Here is a 21,004-nt window from a genome sequence, read left to right on the forward strand (position 1 = left end):
TCCTTAACACAGGTGACACTGAGGACACAGATAAACCTCCAAGTGCTTCAACAACCCTCTAAAAAGATGCAAATGATCAGCTGTCTGCAAGGAGTATCAATCTTTCCATTCCCCACTATCCTGTCAGAGCTGAAGAAGCTTCTTGGATGAGAAGCGAAACGTCTTCAAACGAAAAAAACCAGAAAGTCCAGTTGCCTCCTGAAAAAGCATCTTTGAGAAAATCAAGATCTAGCAAGCTAGCAGATGCTACAGTTGTATTACCAATTCTGCCCCCAAGACGTAGGTGGTCTGGGAATCCTCCTGTGGAATGAAACCTGAACAGGTGGCCTGCTCTTGTCCACCTGTCTTTGTTTGCTCCAGCTACTTCTCATCCCAGGTTGACTGTTTTCAGCTGAGAACCTCAATGGGCTCAACAGGAAAGGGAATTAAAAGGCTGTTGCTTTGACTGGCCACCCACTCCTTGGTGACTCCAGTGTTTCCTACTCTGCATTGGGATGAGCAAGGTGAGTCACTGTCTGATGGCAAAGGCATTCCCCCATCTCCAGCTCCACTTATCAGCAGCACCAGCACTGAATACAAAAGAAGGCCTACAAGGACACGGGCTCTGTCCTTCTTCTATGTTTCTTCTCCCGATTGGAGAAGCTGTGGTTTCTCCATTACTCTGCAGTTCTTTCAGCAACACTCAGTTGAAGGATGAAAGTCCCTGGTTCCAGTGAGATGGAGGCGATGGGGCCCAGATTAAAGGGTTTCAAAGGGGCAAGACCAATTCATGGAGGCCACCTTCTCAAGAAGACGATGGGAAGCTTGGAAGAATTCAAGGCAACCCAAATGATTTTAAGGATTGCAGCTAAATCATATGAAGAACGGTTGCAGGGATGGGTATGTCTAGTTGAGGGGCCTGCAACCTTAAACACTCAAAGAGACATTTGGACCCGTTTCCCACAGAAAAGAAAACACTCCCGTTACTTGTCCCACCTTCTGCAGTTCAGTTCGAAAGCACGTAAAAAAACGCAAGTAAAAAAATAGGGACCACCTTTGGTGGGAAGGTAACAGCGTTCTGTGCGCCTTTGGCGTTGAGTCATGCCGGCCACATGACCACGGAGACATCTTCGGACAGCGCTGGCTCCTCGGCTTTGAAACGGAGATGAGCACCGCCCCCTAGAGTCAGGAATGACTAGCACATATGTGCCAGGGGAATCTTTACCTTTACCTTTTAAAAGAGAAAAGGCTGTGGAACAAGTGAACTTGGCAAGGATGCTGCCAAAATGCATCATCGGCTTATGATGAACAGGGAAGGGTCCTCTTTGAGCAGGACATACACATACACTACATCACATCTTAATGAATGAGGGTCATGTAAGTTAAACAGGAGGGCTTAATTTTCAGGGTAACACTCTATGGAAATGAACATTGAAGGAGAAGGCTTGGAAGAGTAATAATGCCTTTGAGCTTTGGCGATAGTAGTGTTTTCCAATATTTGGAAATATTGGCTGCCACCAAGAAGAGGGGCTCAACCTATTCTCCAGAGGGCACCAGAGGGCAGGACAAGAAACAATGGATGGAAACTAATCAAAGAGAGAAGCAACATGGAATTAAGGAGAAACTTCCTAACAGTGAGGACAATAAATCAGTGGAACAGCTTTGCCTTCAGAACCTGTGGGTGCTCCATCCCTGGAGGCTTTTAAGAAGAGACGGGTCTGAAATGGTAAAGGATCTCCTGCTTGAGTTGGACTACAAAACCTCCAAGGTCCCTTCCAACTACCATGTTTCCCTGAAAATAAGACCCTGCCTTATATTTTTTTGAACCCTGAAATAAGTTCTTGGCCTTATTTTCGGGGAGGTCTTATTATTTTGGGGCACGTGGGGCAAGATGGGGCTCCTCTTGCACTGTTACCTGATTTCCAGCTCTGTCTCCCCAACCCTAACCATAGAAAATGGTAGGGACCACCTGCACATGGGTTTAAATATTTTCGGGGAGGGCTTATTTTAGCACACGCGCTCAAAAGCCTGATTGGGCTTATTATCCAGGGAGGTCTTATTTTCAGGGAAACAGGGTAGATGATAGATAGATAGATAGATAGATAGATAGATAGATAGATAGATAGATAGATAGATAGGCAGGCAGGCAGGCAGGCAGGCAGGCAGCCAGGCAGCCAGGCAAGCAGCCAGGCAGGCAGGCAGGCGGATAGATGGATAGATGGATAGATGGATAGATGGATAGATGGATAGATGGATAGATGGATAGATGGATAGATGGATAGATGGATAGATAGAGGGTTTATTTTCAGAGAAGGGCTTATTTTAGCACATGTGCTCAAAAGCCCGATTTGGCTTACTATCACGGGATGTCTTATTTTCGGGGAAACAGGGTATATGATTCTGTAAGACTCCTGAGAAGACCATGGGCAGCTAAGAAAACAAACTGATGGATTATTGATTAAGCAATCCAGAGTTTTCCCCTAAGGTGACGAGGCTCAAATTATCCTACTTCAGACACATTATGCAAATATTTAGCTCTCTAGAGAAGGCTCTAACGCAGGGAAATGTAGAAGGAAAGAAAAGAAGAAGGAGACAAGCAACATGGGAGATGGACTCAGTTATAGTGGTGATAGATGGATTACGGGAAGACCACATTTCATCATGGAGAACATTTTATCTAGGTGGTCACCAGGAGTTGAAAAATAACTGGATGGCATTGAATCAACCAATAATTTATGGAGACTTTCATATATGAAATTGTAACAAAATCGAAAAAAATTGAAATTTGGAAGACTCCATTCAGACTGTGAGGTTCTAAGCTGTAGTTTTTTTAGATATTAGAACGATGTCCATGAAAAGGAAATGAATAGAAGCATTAGCCATTCTCTTGAAATGATTTGAGATCAACATAGACAGAACTCAGGGGGGAGTGAGGACGGACTCCAGGCAGGACCAGGTGAAGGAACTGATAGATAGAAGTGAATTAAATCCTGAAATGGACAAATTCAGAAGAGAAATAGAATAGAATTCTTTATTGGCCAAGTGTGATTGGACACACAAGGAATTTGTCTTGGTGCATACGCTCTCAGTGTACATAAAAGAAAAGATAATTCGTCAAGAATCGTAAGGTACAACACTTAATGATAGTCATAGGGAAACAGTCAATATAAATCGTAAGGATACCAGCAACAAGGTTACAGTCATGCAGTCATAAGTGGGAGGAGGTGGGTGATAGGAACGATTAGAAGATTAATAGTAGTGCAGACTTAGTGAATAGTTTGACAGTGTTGAGGGAATTATTTGTTTAGCAGAGTGATGGCATTTGGGAAAAAACTGTCCTTGTGTCTAGTTGTTCTGGTGTGCAGTGCTCTATAGCGTCGTTTTGAGGGTAGGAGTTGAAACAGTTGATGTCCAGGATGCGAGGGGTCTGGAGATATTTTCCCAGCCCTCTTTTTGACTCGTGCAGTATACATGAGTGTATAATAAATAAATAAATGGGATAATTAAATATATAATCAATCGAACTCCTCAGTCTGAATTTAATGCTTTTCTCCATCATATTAAAAAAATAAAACAATGGCTGGCGATACCATACCCTCTTTGAGTCCCGATTAGCTGGTATAATTTCAGTGCGGGCCCCATCTACAAAAAAGATATTCTCAACTTGGAGCAGACAATGGGCTCTTTTTGCTGTCCCCCCAAACTGAAACCTCCCCAAAACTACAAGTTTATCAATGTGCTATGAAGAATAAGGAATGAGCACTCGCTCCAGGCTCAACAAAAATTCTTCTGGCATCTCTGAGAAACAAAATTCCTTCTGGTACCCAGTGCAAAAAAAAAAAATGAAATTTATGGGAGGAAATGTCTCACGTGATAAAATACTAGGAAGCCGTAGCTTTTACCAATGAGAGCACTATTCTATAGTCCTGCAATCCCGAGCCACTGGTGATGCAGTGGTTAGAATGCAGTATTACAAGCTAACTCTGCGCCCACTGCCAGGAGTTTGATTCTGACCGGCTCGAGGTTGACTCAGCCTTCCATGTTTCCGAGGTCGGTAAAATGAGGAACCCGGATGGTTGGGGGAAGAGGCCGACTCTGTAAACCGCTTAGGAAGGGCGGTAAAGCAGTTGTATGAAGCAATATATACGTCTAAGTGCTATTGCTATTAGCATCCTGGCCAGTAGTGGGTTTCAATTTCGTTCGCTACCGGTTCGTTCATGGCCATGCACGCACGATGCTCCCACCACCACCGCTGCTACCGATTTGCCCGATCCGAGGCGAACCAGTAGCAACCTACTACTGATCCTGACTCAACACATGCTTCATAGATGAGAACCAAAGCCAATTCTAAGTTCCTTGAAGGACCAAACGCAGATCTCCACTGAGTGGCTTAGACCAGTTCGGTGCAAGTCAACGGAAGACCTACCTGGTTGCAGGTATTAATATCCACACCATTCCTTAGTTGATCTAGAGCTTTGTCCAGGTTCCCTGATCGTGCTGCTCGGAGGAAGCTGGTTGCAGCATCAGCCTGGGAGAGCAAAGGAAAGAAAGAGTTAGCCGATTAAATGAGCAAGACCCAAATCTTCCAAGGATTTTTTTTTTAAGCTGAAGCTTAATTATCTCATGCCAAGATCCAACCACAGGTTTACTTAACTGATTGTTCCTCTATCTGTCCATGTGTGTGTGTGTGTGTTGAACCCAGGGGTGGGTTCTACTTACCTTTACTACCGGTTTGCAATGGGGCTGCGTGCACCCTTGGTTTGTCAATCTTTGAAACGTCTCTAAAGATCTGCTTTTGCCATCAGGCCTGGGGAACCCAGAGTGGAATGGAGTCTATCAAGAGGTTTATCTGATAGTTGTTGTAAAGGATGTGGGTGCTTATTGTTTATAGTTTGCATATTTTTTGGGAAAAAAAATTTGTAAGCCAGCCAAAATCACCGAGACTGAGTGGGTGGCCCAATAAATTCTCTCAAGTAAGTAAGTAAATAAATAAATCTAGACTGCCAATCAATCAAGTCACAGTCTGACAAAATTTCAAAGCCGTTTGTCGAACTTTTTTTAATCATTTTAAAGCTGGTTAAACTGCAGCAGATGCCTCTAAAAAAATAAATAAAAAGCAGAGCGAACCTGTCATGTCAGTTCTGAAAACTCTGAAGTCAATATTGCTACAGGGCCCGAGATTGAATGTTTGCAAGGTCCTCCCACGTTCCTTTCGTGCATCTGGCCACACGCGCTTTGGAGGAAACCCAACACTGGTTAAATTTTCACCATCCTTTTCCTTTGGCTTTCCCCTGTATCTTGTCAACATCTTCATAAAATTTGTCTGGCACTCTTCCACTTGCAAAGTCATCTTTTGACAAGGAACCTCATCCTAATCAATGTACAGAAATGTGCAACATCCAATGTTCTAACTTGACACCTCAAGATTATTATTTACTTAGGTTGAGCAAGAATAAGAGTCTTCGTGGACAACCAATTAAACATGAGTTAAAAGTGTGCGGCGGCAGCCAAAAAGGTCAATGCAATCCTAAATTGCATTAACAGAGGAATACAATCAAGATCAAGGGAGGTACTAATACCACTCTATAAAGCCTTAGTAAAACCAGTGATGGGATTCAGCCAGTTCGCACCTATTCGGGAAAACCGGTTGTTAACTTTCTAAGCAGTTTGGAGAACTGGTCATCAGAAGAAATCTTACTTTGTTTTTTTCCACTTTACAGGGCTAATCCTGTAAGGAAGGCAGAAAGGAAACATTCTGGTGGTATTTCTAGCCTAATCTTTATTGCCCTGCTTACAGAAACTGCCTCTCCAGTTAACCCTTATTACATTGTAACAGCTAAGGCGAAGCGCCCATCGACGTGAGTGACGTTGGGTTGGCCATGCCCACACGGTCACATGGCCACCGAGCCACGCCTACCCAGCTGGTCATTAGAGCAGAGAACCAGTTGTTAAATTATTTGAATCCCACCACTGAGTAAGACCCCACCTAAAATGCTGCATCCAGTTTTGGTTCCCACGCTATCAAAAAGATGTTGAGACTCTAGAAAAAGTGCAGAGAAGAGCATATGCATATTTATCATATTTATCATAAATATGATAAAACGTGTTAAAAGATAAAAGGAATATGTAAATACATATAGATATACTGAATATATGAAGAATAAATTAAATCAATGTTTATGAAGAGCAAAAATAGAATATAGTAAAAGATACTATATATTTAATGATGTACATAATGTATGAAATAATAGGCCATAGATTGGAATTATGAAATTTGAATTGTTACCAATAGTTGAAAGCTGTAAAAATGGAAATGTGCTTTTAAAACTAAAAAAGGTTGAATAAAGACTATTTTTAAAAAATAGACAGAGAGAGTCTAGGTATGCTTGGACTTTTCTTCTGTCAGGCCTCTCTCCAACTCAGCACCTTCTCATGGAGTTTGACGGTATTCCCCATCGTCTTAGAAATCAGACTGGTTTTAAGGACCGATAAAAGAACCAATAAATTCAACGCATCTGCAGAGCCTCAGGAGCTTGCAAAAAATATTTGACCACCAAAAAAAAGTGGGCTTCAAGTAACGTGCCGTCTAAGAACATGGAGCGATGACCCTTTTCTTAAATTGTTTTGAATTCTTCTCAAAAATGAGAGCTGCCAGTTTCGGGAATGGACTTTGTAGCCAAAGCAGCTGGCATTGACTTAGCCCTGAAATCTGGAAGGCTGAATCCCTCTGCTGCTCAGCCCAAGATAAAACAGGCTGGATCTGACCCCTTGGACAAGGCACCAGAAATAGAAACTCATCTCTTCCTTTAACTTTTCTCAAAAGTGGAGATAACCAAGATTAGAATAGAATAACAGAGTTGGAAGGGACCTTGGAGGTCTTCTAGTCCAACCTCCTGCTTTGGCAACAAACCCTACACCATTTTAGACAAATGGTTATCCAATCTCTTCTTAAAAATATCCACTGTTGGAGCATTCACAACTTCTAAAGGCAAATTGTTCCACTGATCAATTGTTCCAACTGTCAGGAAATTTCTCTTTAGTTCTAGGTTGCTTCTCTCCTTGATTAGTTTCCACCCATTGTTTCTTCTTCTGCCTTCAAGTGCTTTGGAGAATAGCTTGACTACCTCTTCTTTGTGGTAGTCCCTGAGATATTGGAAGACTGCTATCATGTCTCCCCTAGTCCTTCTTTTCATTAAACTAGACATCCCCAATTCCAGCAACTGTTCTTCGTATGTTTTAGCTTCCACTACTATATTTAGCCACCAACTTCCTGTGTCAGGTCCAATAGGAAGGCCTTCAGGAGAGGAGAAAGAAAGACTAGACGGATAGAAAAAGCTTGGCACTGAACGTAGGGGAGAGATTTGTGAATGGGCACCTCACACAACCTCCAAAGTGTTTGGGACAACTTTCCTAAACTGCTGCTAACTCAACTTTAGGAAAGCGTCCGTCTTGTTGGTTGGCCATCCACCTTGCGTTCCCAAGCTCCCATTCCTTTCACTTCCGGAAAAAGTCTGGAAAATTCTCAGCGGGTCTCTTCTTGTCAAGGTAGATTTGGGACAGGATTGAGCAAAGTTTCTCTTGGTATCCAACTGCATCCAAGCAAACTTTGAGTGACTTGAATCTGCACGACGTCGGAGAAGTTTTCTCAACCTTTCCTGATGACCAGATAGTCCTCAGGTTACATCCGTCTATGCCATGACTTTTCAAAGTTACAATGGCACTGGAAAAAGTGACTTATGTTTGTCACACTTATGACCACGGCAGCATCCCCATGGTCACATGATCAAAATTTAGACGCATGTACTTATGACGGTTGCAGTGTCCCGGGATCACACAATCCCCTTTTGCAACCTTCACTGGAGAATCCAAATTCGTTTAACAATTGCGTTGCTCACTGAAGAACTGCAGTGATTCACTTAACAACTGTGGCAAGAAAGGCCGTAAAATGGGCCAACATTCACTTAGCAACTGTCTTGCTTAGCAACAGAAACTTTGGGCTCAATGGTGGTTGTGAGTTGAGGACAGTGGTTTGTTTCCACGCAAAACCACCAGCCTGTAACCGTCAGAGAAACCTGCCCAGATAGACAAAGCACATTCCAAGGTCTAGCAAAAAAGCAAGGCATCTACAGGAGCCTTAAGAGGAAACTACTAAACAAACCCCATCATCCCTGGCTGCTGAGTCATTGATCAACATGTTTGGAAAGCTGCCAGTCTCTGAAGTGTGCAACAGCTGAGTCTGCTCAACAGTTTGGGGGGTTCTTAGATCCTGCCAGATTTTGCTGGTTTTGCTACAAGAGTAGAGTAGAGTAGAGTAGGATAGAGGTGGAGGTGGAGGTGGAGGTGGAGGTGGAGGTGGAGGTGGAGGTGGAGGTGGAGGGAGAGGGAGAGGGAGAGGGAGAGGGAGAGGGAGAGGGAGAGGGAGAGGGAGAGGGAGAGGGAGAGGGAGAGGGAGAGGAGAAGAGAAGAGAAGAGAAGAGAAGAGAAGAGAAGAGAAGAGAAGAGAAGAGAAGAGAAGAGAAGAGAAGAGAAGAGACTTTATTGTCACTTTGAATGTACACTAGCTAATCGGAATACATTAAAACGAAATTTCGTTGCATACAGCCTGATGCAACGAAACAGCTTGATTGGTTAGAAAGTTTCAAAAACGCCTACTCAAAAATTGTTGTTACAATCTTTGTCTGTAACTGTTAACACCGGGGGCCTAATTATAAGCGTTATAATAATAGCACATCCAATTATAATTTAACACTCTTAAGCTGGCCAAGAAGAGATTTAAAAAAATATAAACAAAGGGATTCCAGAATGCTTGGTCCTTCTTCAAATCTTTTCGCCTCCTGAACGGTAACCCAGGAGTTTATCCTTCTACCCGGTGCCGGCTGAGGATTTGAGAAGTCACAGCCTCAGTTTCCTGGATCGGGAAAACAGGCTGAAAACAGTTGGACCGGTTCAATCTTAGCAATTGCAAACTGGCTTACTCACTAGGTCTGAAAAAAAACCCACTCATCTCTGAACATCCTTGCACGCAAACATCTGCGGTTGCTCTTCCGAGATCTTGAAGATGCAGTTTGGTTTTATATTCGGCTCCTATTTCACTTTCTTTTCTGAGATATTTGGAGAGTCTGAAAGACGGTTTGCTAATGCACCCCCCTCCCATTAGCGAGGGCAGCCACTTAACGTCCCAACCTCAGAACGGTGTCCTAAGCCAACAAAGGGCGCCAGGTTGAAAAAATGCAACGAAATTTCATTTCCATGTATGCCGATCAGTGTAGATTTAAAGTGACAATAAAGTTAGCCAAAGTCGAAGTCTAAATGGCAGCTTTTCCTCCATAAACATCCCAGCTTCTCTCGCAATTCTATTAATTCGTGCTTTTAATAACAACATGCAGGGGGTCCGCTTAGTAAACTACCCCCAATGGATGAGCTCTTCGTACAATGTACTTAATTTGGTTAACCAGATTTTCTTGGTTCCCCCAGGACGTAAATAAACAGCGGACTGGGTTTATCCAACACACATAATGGGAGTTTCCACAAGGGGAGATAAAAAAAAAACTCAAGAAGTTCTTCCTCTATAAGCAAAGCCCTGTTTTTTTTTTTGCAGCCTTCCTTCCCCACTTTCTGGTGGATAGTTTTGTAACCGTGCTAGCACTGATGAGGTTACCTTGTTGGGTAATGAAACGTCTGCAAGAAAACCACGAGCTCAGAGAACACCAAGGAACCCCCATTCCTCCACCACCACCTCTCCTCCTCGTCCTCATCCTCCTCCTCTAACCCCACTCCCTTCTAGCATTGATAACATTACCTAGTTGGTTAATTAAATGTCTGCAAGAAAACCACGAGCTCAGAGAACACCAAGGAACCCCGATTCCTCCTTCACCACCAACCCTCCTCCTCCTCCTCCGCCTACTCCTCTAACCCCACTCTCTTCTAGCATTGATGACGTTACCTAGTTGGTTAATTAAATGTCTGCAAGAAAACCACGAGCTCAGAGAACACCAAGGAACCCTGATTCCTCCTCCACCACCAACCCTCCTCCTCCTCCTCCGCCTACTCCTCTAACCCCACTCCCTTCTAGCATTGATGATGTTACCTAGTTGGTTAATTAAATGTCTGCAAGAAAACCATGAGCTCAGAGAACACCAAGGACCCCCTCATTTCAACCCTGAGCTACACATGTTTTCTTCTACTGGCACTTTTGTAACCATACCCAAAAAAAAATGCAATCAAAACTAACCACAATGAGCACACCAATTCAACCACTGGTCTTATCAATATTTCAGTTGAATGCACTGCGTGAACAAAATCAAACAACAGCATCAGAGTTGGGGGCAGAAAGAGATTTAGATTGGGACGACAGATACAAGGCAAAGAAGGGAGACGTCACGCTCGTCTACAGACACAAGTGCACACAACTCAGCTTTGCACATTTTGCTAAAAGGCCATTTTCATGGTTTTGCCACTGAATTCCTGCAATAAACTACCTTTGATAAAACACTGCAGCAGAGGTCCCCGCCTAGAGAACCCATGTTCTCTCAGCAATTTAGGGGAGAACGGGTGTCCAAAGGAAAGAGTGTGGGGCTGAAAGTCACCCCAAAATGCCACTTAAGACATCTTCGTGGGCAGATTCCCTTATGCTGTTGTCCACCTGAAAAGGCTGTAGTAGTAGACCCTGGGTTAATCCCCACCACCACAAGCCAATAAAACACAAACATTGGAACAGTCTACGCCAGAGGTGTCCAAAACCTTGGCAACTTTTAAGCCCTGCGGACTTCAACTCCCAGAATTCCCCAGCTTGTTTGCAAAGGGCAGAAGCTTTTGGAAAGATAACACAACGCTCCCAAGCCAAGGACAGGGCGTGGAGTGTTGTTGTCACAGACAGGAAGCCTGGTGGATACTCACAACAGCCATGTCTGGATGGGACTTGCTCTGCCGTGCTGCCATGGTCCAGTGGCCTGAGCCGAAACCCGATCAATCCTCTCTCCAGCCTTCCTGCCTTTTGCCTGTCCCCACTTTTGGGCGAGCCGGAAAGTTGCATTGCATCCTACCTAAAAATTCAAGCGCTTTCCCTCCCGCCGTCACCCGCTGCTGCTGCTGCTGCAGGGTGAGCCAGATGCTAATGGACTGTGTTCTCTCCTTCTCTCGCCCATCATTATGTCAGGAGGGATATTTAATAGCTCTCTGCCTCCCTCCCAGCAACAAACTGCCAGGGGGAGGGGCAGGTGCCAATGCCACAGGGGAAAGGGAGGCCGCGCCGGGCTGGGCAGGGAACTCTGCCGTCAACACCGGAGTTGGCCCCAGAGATTTGCCAGCTCCTTCCGCTAACAAGGGCGAAAAAGGCAACGCGTTCGAGTAAGCTCCAGTGGCCCTTTTGCAGCCAGCAAGGCACAGCAGTGGCAAGTTAAGTGTAATGGATCTAAAATAATAATTTTTAAGAAAAGGAAGCAGAGCTGGATTGCACAGCTATAACTACCAGCTGCATCATGGGAGTCTCCGGGAACGGCCTGGCCCAGCCGCCCATTTTCAGTCTCCGATTCAGACGTCCTGCGGTTCCTTTGGACTTTGCTCAGCACGTGGCCAAGATGGTTAAGAGAACTGGGTATCTCCTAGCCTCACAAAGAGAAGGATTGGGAGGGGCCTGGTAGCAATCTTCTACTTCAGGTAGTCCACGACTTACAATAGTTCACTTAGTGACCATTTGGAGTTAAGCAGCACTGGAAAAAAATGAGTTATACTACTTAGCAATAGCACTTGTATACTGCTTCACAGTGCTTTACTGTCTTCTCTAAGCGGTTTACAGTGCATTACTGCAGGCAACTTCTGCTGACTGCTGGCTGAATGCAATTTGGCAGTTCAAATCTCACCAAGCTCAAGGTTGACTCAGGCTTCCATCCTTCCAAGGTGGGTAAAATGAGGACTCAAGATTGTTGGGGGGCAATAGGCTGATTCTGTAAACTGCTTAGAGAGGGTTGGAAAGCACTGTGAAGCGGTATATAAGTGCTATTGCTATTTTCCTTTCTTCCTTCCCTCCCTCCCTCAGTGGTTAGAATGCAGCATTGCAGGCTAACTCTGCCCACTGTCAGGAGTTCGATCCTGATCGGCTCAGGGTTGACTCAGCCTTCCATCCTTCCAAGGTGGGTAAAATGAGGACTCAAGATTGTTGGGGGGGCAATATGCTGATTCTGTAAACTGCTCATTTTTGTCGCTCTTTTCTGCCCTCTTTCTCGGGTCTCCGCATGTTTTTGGCATCGTGGTGAGCAGAACACCAAAAAAAGCTGCGGAGACCCTAAAAAGCGTGCACTGAAGAGCAGCGAAAATAAAGAGGAGGTTGGTCTGGAGATAAGAGAAATATTATAGATGATAAGGAGAATGTAAGGAGATTGATTTGGAAGCCAAATCCTACGATGAACCTCAAGAAGAGATCCTGCTCTCGGCTGTCGGGGGCTTCATCCACATAGACTCCTCACATTATTCCCTCTCCCCCCTCTCAATCCTAAAGAAGCTGCCAGGTCCAGCTTTCAGACAAACACAGCTTGTATCTATTGTGAGTCCAAGCGAGTTTCACCAATGCTAAATTCCCCAAAGCCCAAACACATTCAACACTGCCCCCTAATGGTCACACAGACCCATGGCACCAGCAGTTTTGTCATGGCTCTATTTTCAGTGTCGCATTACTCAACCTGCCACCTCCCTTCCCCACCCCGGATCCCTTACTAAGACTTTAATAGCATCCTGCTCCGCACGTCCTTTCTGGAGGTGAGCTGTGTACCGCTCTCTCTTTTTTTTTTCCCCTTCGGCTACTGAAACCTGAATTGCACAGCAAGTAGCAATCCATTACGACATTTGGCAGGAAAACAGAGACTGCGTTAGGTTCAACATGAAAAGGTAGACCGCTGTTACTATCTAAGCACGGCGTTTAATGCTCGACAGAGTACCTGAAACCATTAAAGGAAGAGTTCGAGTTCCCCAGGGACTTGAAAATATAAAATCAGAAGAGGTTTTGTTTAGCAGCCGGAGCTCAGGAACGAAGCAAAATGAGGTTAGTTGCACTCCATTCAAGGCCAAAGACTTATATGAGTCGGTCACAACTGCTACTGGATAAATTATTGGAAGCAAAGAAAAATAATAATAATTCTGTAGCTCAATCGAGACCCGCAACAAGGATATCGAACATTTTTTTTTTAAATTTGATTTATATGCCACCCTTCTCCGGAGACTCAGGGCGGCTTACAATGCGTTAAGCAATAGCCTTCATCCTTTTGTATATTTTATACAAAGTCAGCATTTGAGCCCTTTTGCTATTAACAGAATAACAAGAGTTCGCAGGGACCTTGGAGGTCTTCTAGTCCAACCCTCTGCTCAGGCAGGAAACCCTATGCCATTTCAGACAAAGCGTTTTGCAATCTCTTTCTAAAAACCTCTAGTGTCGAAGGACCCACAACTTCTGGAGGCAAGTTGTTCCATTGATTAGTTGTTCTAACTCCCAGGGAATTTCTCCTTAGTTCTAGGTTGCTTCTCTCCTTGATTAGTTTCCACCCATTGCTTCTTGTCCTGCCTTTTGGTGTTTTGGAGAATAGCTTGACTCCCTCTTCTTTGGGGCAGCCCCTGAGATATTGGAAGACTGCTATCATGTCACCCCAAATCCTTCTTTTCATTAAACTAGACATACCCAGTTCCTGCAACCGTTCTTCATATGTTTTAGCCTCCAGTCCCCTAATCCTCTTGGCTGCTCTTCTCTGCACTCTTTCCAGTGTCTCCACATCTTTTTTTTATAGTGTGGTGACGAAAACTGGATGCAGGATTCCAATGCTCAGCTGAGATGAGTATAAATGCTCAGCTCATGTCTATGTTTCTCAGGACAGAGGGGTGCAACCTGCAAATCTCCTTTGCCCCTGATCTTGAAGAGGAAGAAAAACCCACCATTTATTGTATGAGCCGCGGTGGCGCAGTGGTTAGAGTGCAGTACTGCGGGCTACTTCTGCTGACTGCCTGTTGCCTGCAATTTGGCAGTTCGAATCTCACCGGGCTCAAGGTTGACTCAGCCTTCCATCCTTTCGAGGTAGGTAAAATGAGGACTCAGATTGTGGGGGCAATAAGCTGACTTTGTATAAAAAAAGAACACCGCTTGGGGGGGGCGGCAAAAGCCCTACTAAGCAGGTATATATAAAAGTATGAAGGCTATTGCTTAACGCATTGTAAGCCGCCCTGAGTCTCCAGAAAAGGGTGGCATATAAATCAAACCAAGAAAGAAAGAAAGAAAGAAAGAAAGAAAGAAAGAAAGAAAGAAAGAAAGAAAGAAAGAAAGAAAGAAAGAAAGAAAGAAAAGAAAGAAAGAAAGAAAGAAAAGAGGTTGTAAATGCTCCAACACTGGAAGTTTTTAAGAAGAGATTGGACAACCATTTGTCTGAAGTGGTGAAGGGTTTCCTGCTAAGCAGGGGGTTGGACTAGAAGACCTCCAAGGTCCCTTCCAACTCTGTTATTCTATTCTATTTAGCTACGAAACTCAACCTATTTGTCCAAGGCTGTGTAGCAGAATTCACTGGCGTGGGAGGAGATCTGAAATTCAGAAAAAAAATCCTTTGACCCAAGATGACGTTCCAGCTTGTGAGATTGCCTACCACACCTTCTCGTGGTTACAAAAGGGTGGTCTCTTTGGCGCAAGTTCTCCCCTCCCACGATTGGGAGTAGCAGAATTGGGTAGGTCTTTAGTAACAGGCCGTTATCTCACATATCTCAACAACGTAAGTTTTGTCCTCGCTGGAGGGGCCCCTCTCTGAAAAGTTGACAACTGTTCACCACCGATAAGGACCATCTGAGCTAAACAGGCATTTGGGTTTGCTTGCGTCTTGCCAAAGACACCTCAAGCCAATGCTCCACAGCTTCTCAACCCTACATCTACAACACTTCACTCAATTAATTAACAATTAATCAATGGAACAACTGGCTGAGGAATTCTGGGAGTTGAAGTCCACAAGTCTTAAAGTTGCCAAGGTTGGAATCCCCTGTGATAAATAACACACCATCCTTTTAGGAGATTCCTTTGACTCAGTCTTTATTTTTAAGATGCAAGAAAAGCTATTAACGGACATCAGAAAAATAAACCCGGTGCAACATTACAATTTAAGCTTGCAGGGCCCGATTTTACGACTAGAAAAAATCTGCCACCTCCCAAGAGTTAAAACTGAGATTCCTCTTGCTGTGAGGTGTCTTTCCTCGTTTGTTTGTTTTTTCATTCAGAATTATTCCTGCCAGTGTCAAGTGTGAAGCAAAGAGCCAGTTACAATTCAGAAGGAGGGCTTCACAACTACGGGAGTTGCATCCCTCTACTACTTGCACCGGCCTGACTGCTAAGCCAATTGCCACCCAGAGGAGGGTTAAGAAAATCCTACGTCTTTGTCTTTTTCTTTTTCTTTCTTTCTTTCTTTCTTTCTTTCTTTCTTTCTTTCTTTCTTTCTTTCTTCCTTTCTTTCTTTTTCTTTCTTCCTTCCTTCCTTTTTTTTTCTTTGTCTTTCTCTGTCTTTCTTTTCTAACTTTCTTCTTTCTCTCTCTTCCTTTCCTTTCCCTTTCTTTTCTTTCTTTCTTTCTTTTTTCTTTCTTTTTTCTTTCTTTTTTTCTTTTCCTTTCTTTCTTTTCTTTCTTTTTCTTTCCTCTTCTTCCTTCCTTTCCTTCCTTCCTTTTCTTCCTTTCTTCCTTCCTTTGTCTTTCTTTTCTCTTTCTTTTCCTTTCTTTCCTTTTTTCTTTTTCTTTCTTTCTTTCTCTCTTTTTCTTTTTCTTTTCTCCCTCTTTCTTTCTCTTTCTTTCCTTTCTTTGTTTCTTTCCTTTCTTTTTCTTTCTTTCTTTCCTTCTCTTCCTTACTTCCTTTCCTTCCTTCCTTTCTTTTCTTTTTTCTCTCTTTTCTCTCTTTCTCTTTCTTTTCCTTTCTTTCCTTTTTTTTTCTTTTCTCCCTCTTTCTCTCTCTCTTTCTTTTCCTTTCTTTGTTTCTTTTCTTACTTTTTCTTTCTCTTTCTTTCTCTCTCCTTTCTTCAAATTTGACTTAATTATTACACAAACACACACACAAACATTTGCCCATGGACATACATCCCTGCCAGTCATCCCGCAGCCTGGCCAGGCTGAGGAAGCACAATTGCCATGTGTTTTGATAGTCATTCTGTGCGGGCTTCAGCTTGACACATAGCCAGCTACTGTTTAGGACAAGGGTTCTAATTTACTGCCCAGTGCCAGACTGCATCCTGTTCAGAACAGGGCCATGGAAGTGGTGGGCAAACATGCGTGAAGCTGCGTTGGTGAAAAAGGTGCATATGTGCATGCAAAACCATCCCCTCTCCCTCCCCCACCCTCACCGCCATCGCTGTCTCTGCCGTTTCTGCCACTCCACTGAGCCGGAAAGGTTTAAAATACACCTAACAATAGAATGTTTGCAAATGCTGTCTACCCAAAGCTTTTGGGGAGAGACAACATTAAACACATTAAACAAAGAAAACTGCAGCCCAACAACATGCCGGCCACAAGACCACGGAGACGTCTTCGGACAGCGCTGGCTCTTCGGCTTTGAAACGGAGATGAGCACCGCCCCCTAGAGTCGGGAACGACTAGCACATAGGTGCGAGGGGAACCTTTACCTTAAGGGAAGAGGATGCAATAATTGAGGATTGCCACCTGTCCAGCATCTCTGGACAGACTCCATCAGCCAACTCCTACTGCCTACCTTTTTTTACTCTAAAGAGCCATCAGGGACCTTGGAAAGAGAAGTCAAAAGAAATTGAAATGGTTGGATCCTACTCCTTGCAAAATTTATTCCCTTGGCAGTTTTAATTCCAACCCTTCCCCTCTGTTTATTCGGTGTAATACAAGGGTATCCAGTCTTGGCATCTTTAAGATTTGTGGACTTTTAACTCCTAGAATTCCCCAGCTAAAAGATGTTAAGCTTGGGCCCTGCAGTCTAATAGATGAAGTATGGGGGGGGGGGACCTACAGAGGTTGGTTTAGTTTAATCTAAGTGCACTCTGCAAAGTTGGCAACTGCAGTTTGTAAAGCATGAAGTATGGTTTAGTAATGTGCATCCAATCAAGTCAGCAAGCCACGATTCAAAGAAGGACTTCGTCTGAGGCAGGAACCAATCCCAGCCTTCTCGAGTTCATGCAACTAACACCTAAGCCATAATAAAAGCTGTTTTGATCTTGGCTTAACATTTGAGAAGCCAGACACTGCTTTGCAAACCATGGTTTAATTAGGGAGGTGCCTAAATGGGGCCTCTGTGACATAGGCAACAAACCATGCTTCACACTCGTCTATTTCAAGACATAAACCAACTAGCCAATGAATTTGCAAAACTGAACTGCTGTTGAACTAAAAGGAGCTTGGATAGCTCAGCAGACTAATGCATTGTAATTTAACTCCAGCTGTCTGCAATTACTGTAAGTTCGAATCTCACCAGGCTCAAGGTTGACTCAGCCTTCCATCCTTTCTAAGGTAGGTAAATTGAGGACCCAGATTGTGGGGGCAATAAGCTGACTTTGTATAAATATACAAAAGGATGAAGGCTATTGCTTAACGCAGTGTAAGCCGCCCTGAGTCTCCAGAGAAGGGCGGCATATAAATCAAATTAAAAAAAAAAAAGTTCTTTTCCAAAAGGCAACTGGATTTTCTTGGGGTTTTTTTTTTTTCTTTGAGAGTCTAAGAAGCAAAATGTTTAACAACAATTAAAACAAAAAAATAAGAGAGTCCCAGTTACCTTTAAGAAAAGCACTTTTAGTTCAACAGCAGTTCAGTTCTGCAAATTCATAACCATGAAACTATGATAACCATGACCGGGATTTATTGAGAATCTCCATAGACATCAAACTGCTATTGTCTACTTCCAAGAAGCAAAATGCCTTTTTGTGTGTGTGTCTTGCCTCCAAAAGAAGAAAAGGTTGAATAAGGCTGGGTTGAAATACTGCAGTGAGATTCCAATTCAAAACACATTTCTGTAAGCCCCTGTTTCAGAGCTGCTAAGAAAAGCTCAAGTCCTTCCAACTATGTGATGGCTGAAGACAAACGTGAAGAACCCCAACAGAAAATACACCATCCATGACCCCAGATACTCACCCCCCAGGGCCACCGGAAACTGGACATCATGTTCCCTTCCACGCACACACTTTCTGCTTGCACACTTACACGAGCAAAAGTCTCTACTGACCCAAGCCCTTTAGGCTAAGCTGGGGCCTTTATCTGGAGATGCCGGCTGTGGAAGATGGGAGGAGTCACATTCTGGGCTCTGGAGATTAGAGAAGATCAGCAGTTCCAACTTAAGGAACCACTGGCTCAAATGTTGGCCAGGAACATCTTTTCCCTAAGTTGGAATGTCCATGTCTTCTCCAAACATAGCCATCGTCCCCTTGCAAGCATGGGTTAGAATTAATTGGGGGTGGGGTGGGGGGTGGGAGTGAACCGAGCCTGTTTTGTTGTTTTATGGCTGAGTTTATGGTGTGGGCAAAGAAAAGGGTCGATTCAGCTTTAAAATGTTGTGTGGAATCAGAAGGAGTCTTCACCCTTGGCAACTTTAAGATATGTGGACTTCAACTCCCAGAATTCCCCAGCCGGCTTTGAAAAATCTAAGAAGCAAAATGCTTAACAACAATTTTTTAAAAAATAAGAAAGTCCAGTTACCACACATTTTAAAATTTGTTGAAATAGAGAGAAGCTCTATCTATCTATCTATCTATCTATCTATCTATCTATCTATCTATCTATCTTATATTATATTATACAGAAAAATAGTAATATTACAATTATTACTATACTATTATAATACTATTACTATTATATATTACAGATGTAGAGTTTGACTATGCATTGCATATATTACACAATATAGTACTATAACATCTTAAATGTTGTTGAGATAGAAGCTCTATCTATCCATCCATCCATCCGTTCATCCATCCATCCATCCGTTCATCCATCCATCCATCCATCCATCAATCCATCCATCCTCTATCTCTTCTATCTATCTATCTATCTATCTTATACTATATTATACAGAAAAATAGTAATATATATTACAATTATTACTATTATACTATTATAATACTATTACTATTATATATTACAGATGTAGAGTTTGACTATGCATTGCATATATTACACAATATAGTACTATAACATCTTAAAAGTTGTTGAGATAGAAGCTCTATCCATCCATCCATCCATCCATTAATTCATCCATCCATTCATCCATCCATCCATCATCTATCTCATCTATCTATCTATCTATCTATCTATCTATCTATCTATCTATCTATCTATCTATCTATCTATCTATCTATTTATCTATCTATCTATCTTATATTATACACAAAAATAGTAATGTATATAATACAATTATTACTATTACCATTATACTATTACTATTATATATTACAGATGTAGAGTATGACTATGCTTTGCATATATTTATTTATTTATTTATTTTATTAGATTTTTATACCGCCCTTCTCCCACTGGACTCAGGGTGGTGAACAGCCAAGACTAAAAACATCACATACAAAATTACACAATATACAATAATATTACACAATATAGTACTGTAAGTTCTTAAAAGTTGTCGAGATAGAGAGCTCTACCTATCCATCCGTCATCTATCTATCTATCTATCTATCTATCTATCTATCTATCTTATGCACAAAAATAGTAATGTATATATTACAATTATTACAATGACTATTATACTATTACAATACTATTACAATTATTTATTTATTTATTTATTTATTTTATTCAATTTGTATACCGCCCTTCTCCTAGTGGACTCAGGGCGGTGCACAGCCAGAAACTAAAACACATTATATATTACAGATGTAGAGTGTGAGTGTGCATTGCGTATATCACACAATATAGGACTATAAGAGAGTTTCTCTTTGTGCAGCCGTTCCTTCCATTCACACTGGAGAAAAAGCGAGACCCCACCTCCTTCCAAAGCCTTTGTATAACTCAGGGCTACTACATTCAACAGGAGAGTTGATAGTAGAGGCTGCTGTTATCTGCAGAGGCAGAATCCTGATTCTTGGTAATGCCAGGGTGTGTCAGAATCCCAGACATTTCTTTTTAAAGAAAAAGAAACAGCCCACATCATAAGAAATAACTCTTTTAAAGCTTGTTTTTTTTTAAAAAAAAAAAAACTGAGCAGTAATTTCTGTCGTAACAGAAAACTCTTTATCATAAAAACTTGTTGTAACGGAGACTAAAACATACAAAGAACGGTTGCAGGAACTGAGTATGGCTATTCTAGAGAAAAGAAGGCTTAGGGGTGACATGATAACAGTGTTCCAGTATTTGAGGGGCTGCTACAAAGAAGAGGGGGCCGACTTATTTTTCAAAGCAAGACGAGAAACCATGGATGGAAACTGATCCAAGAGAGAAGCAACGTGGAATTAAGGAGAAACTTCCTAACAGTGAGGACAATTAACCAGTGGAACAGCTTGCCACCAGAAGTTGGGGGTGCTTCATCATTGGAGGTTTTTAAGAAGAGATTGGACAGCCATTTGTCTGCATTGGTATAAAGTCTCCTGCTTGAGCGGAGGGTTGATTCTGACAGATTCTGGCGAACCGGTAGTGGAAATTTTGAGCAGTTCGAAGAATAGGCAAATACCACCTCTGGCTGGTCCCAGAGTGGGGAGGGAATGGGGATTTTGCAGTATCCTTGCCCTGGAGTGGGGAGGGAATGGGGATTTTGCAGTATCCTTCCCCTGGAGTGGGGTGGGAATGGAGACGCCCACCAAGCCATACCCACAGAACCAGTAGTAAAAAAAATTTGAATTTCACCACTGATGTGGTCCCTTTATTGTAACCTTCTGGTATTATTCCCAACAGATATAATTCTTTTTTTTAGTTTGGTCTTTGTTTGTGTAACTGACATACCCTGCATTCATACACTGTATTCAGAAATGCAGATAGATAGATAGATAGATAGATAGATAGATAGATAGATAGATAGATAGATAGATAGATAGATAGATAGATGATAGATAGAGATAGAGTATTTGTTTTC

The 21,004-nt window shown here is 42.7% G+C and overlaps 1 protein-coding gene across 12 annotated transcripts in view; it reads right to left on the minus strand.

Moving 5' to 3' along the window:
• Positions 1 to 21,004, minus strand: part of ANK1 (ankyrin 1) — a 157,704-nt gene that overhangs the window by 82,603 nt on the left and 54,097 nt on the right. For 7 of the 12 annotated variants that reach the window (XR_015729382.1, XR_015729383.1, XM_087875798.1 and 4 more), the window contains exon 2: positions 4,406 to 4,507. Coding sequence is in view for 8 of the 12 variants with exons in the window: in XM_087875793.1 (XP_087731919.1) it covers positions 4,406 to 4,507 (102 nt within the window). In the remaining 4 variants the exon portion in view is untranslated. Of the gene's footprint in view, positions 1 to 4,405; positions 4,508 to 10,875; positions 10,982 to 18,063; positions 18,201 to 21,004 lie in introns of those variants that run through there. The other 5 variants (XM_087875797.1, XM_087875796.1, XM_060683517.2 and 2 more) reach the window with 3 other exon arrangements.

The sequence above is a fragment of the Pantherophis guttatus genome, chromosome 9, assembly GCF_059756535.1.
Source record: "Pantherophis guttatus breed Tessera chromosome 9, ASM5975653v1, whole genome shotgun sequence".
Classification (NCBI taxonomy): domain Eukaryota; kingdom Metazoa; phylum Chordata; class Lepidosauria; order Squamata; family Colubridae; genus Pantherophis; species Pantherophis guttatus.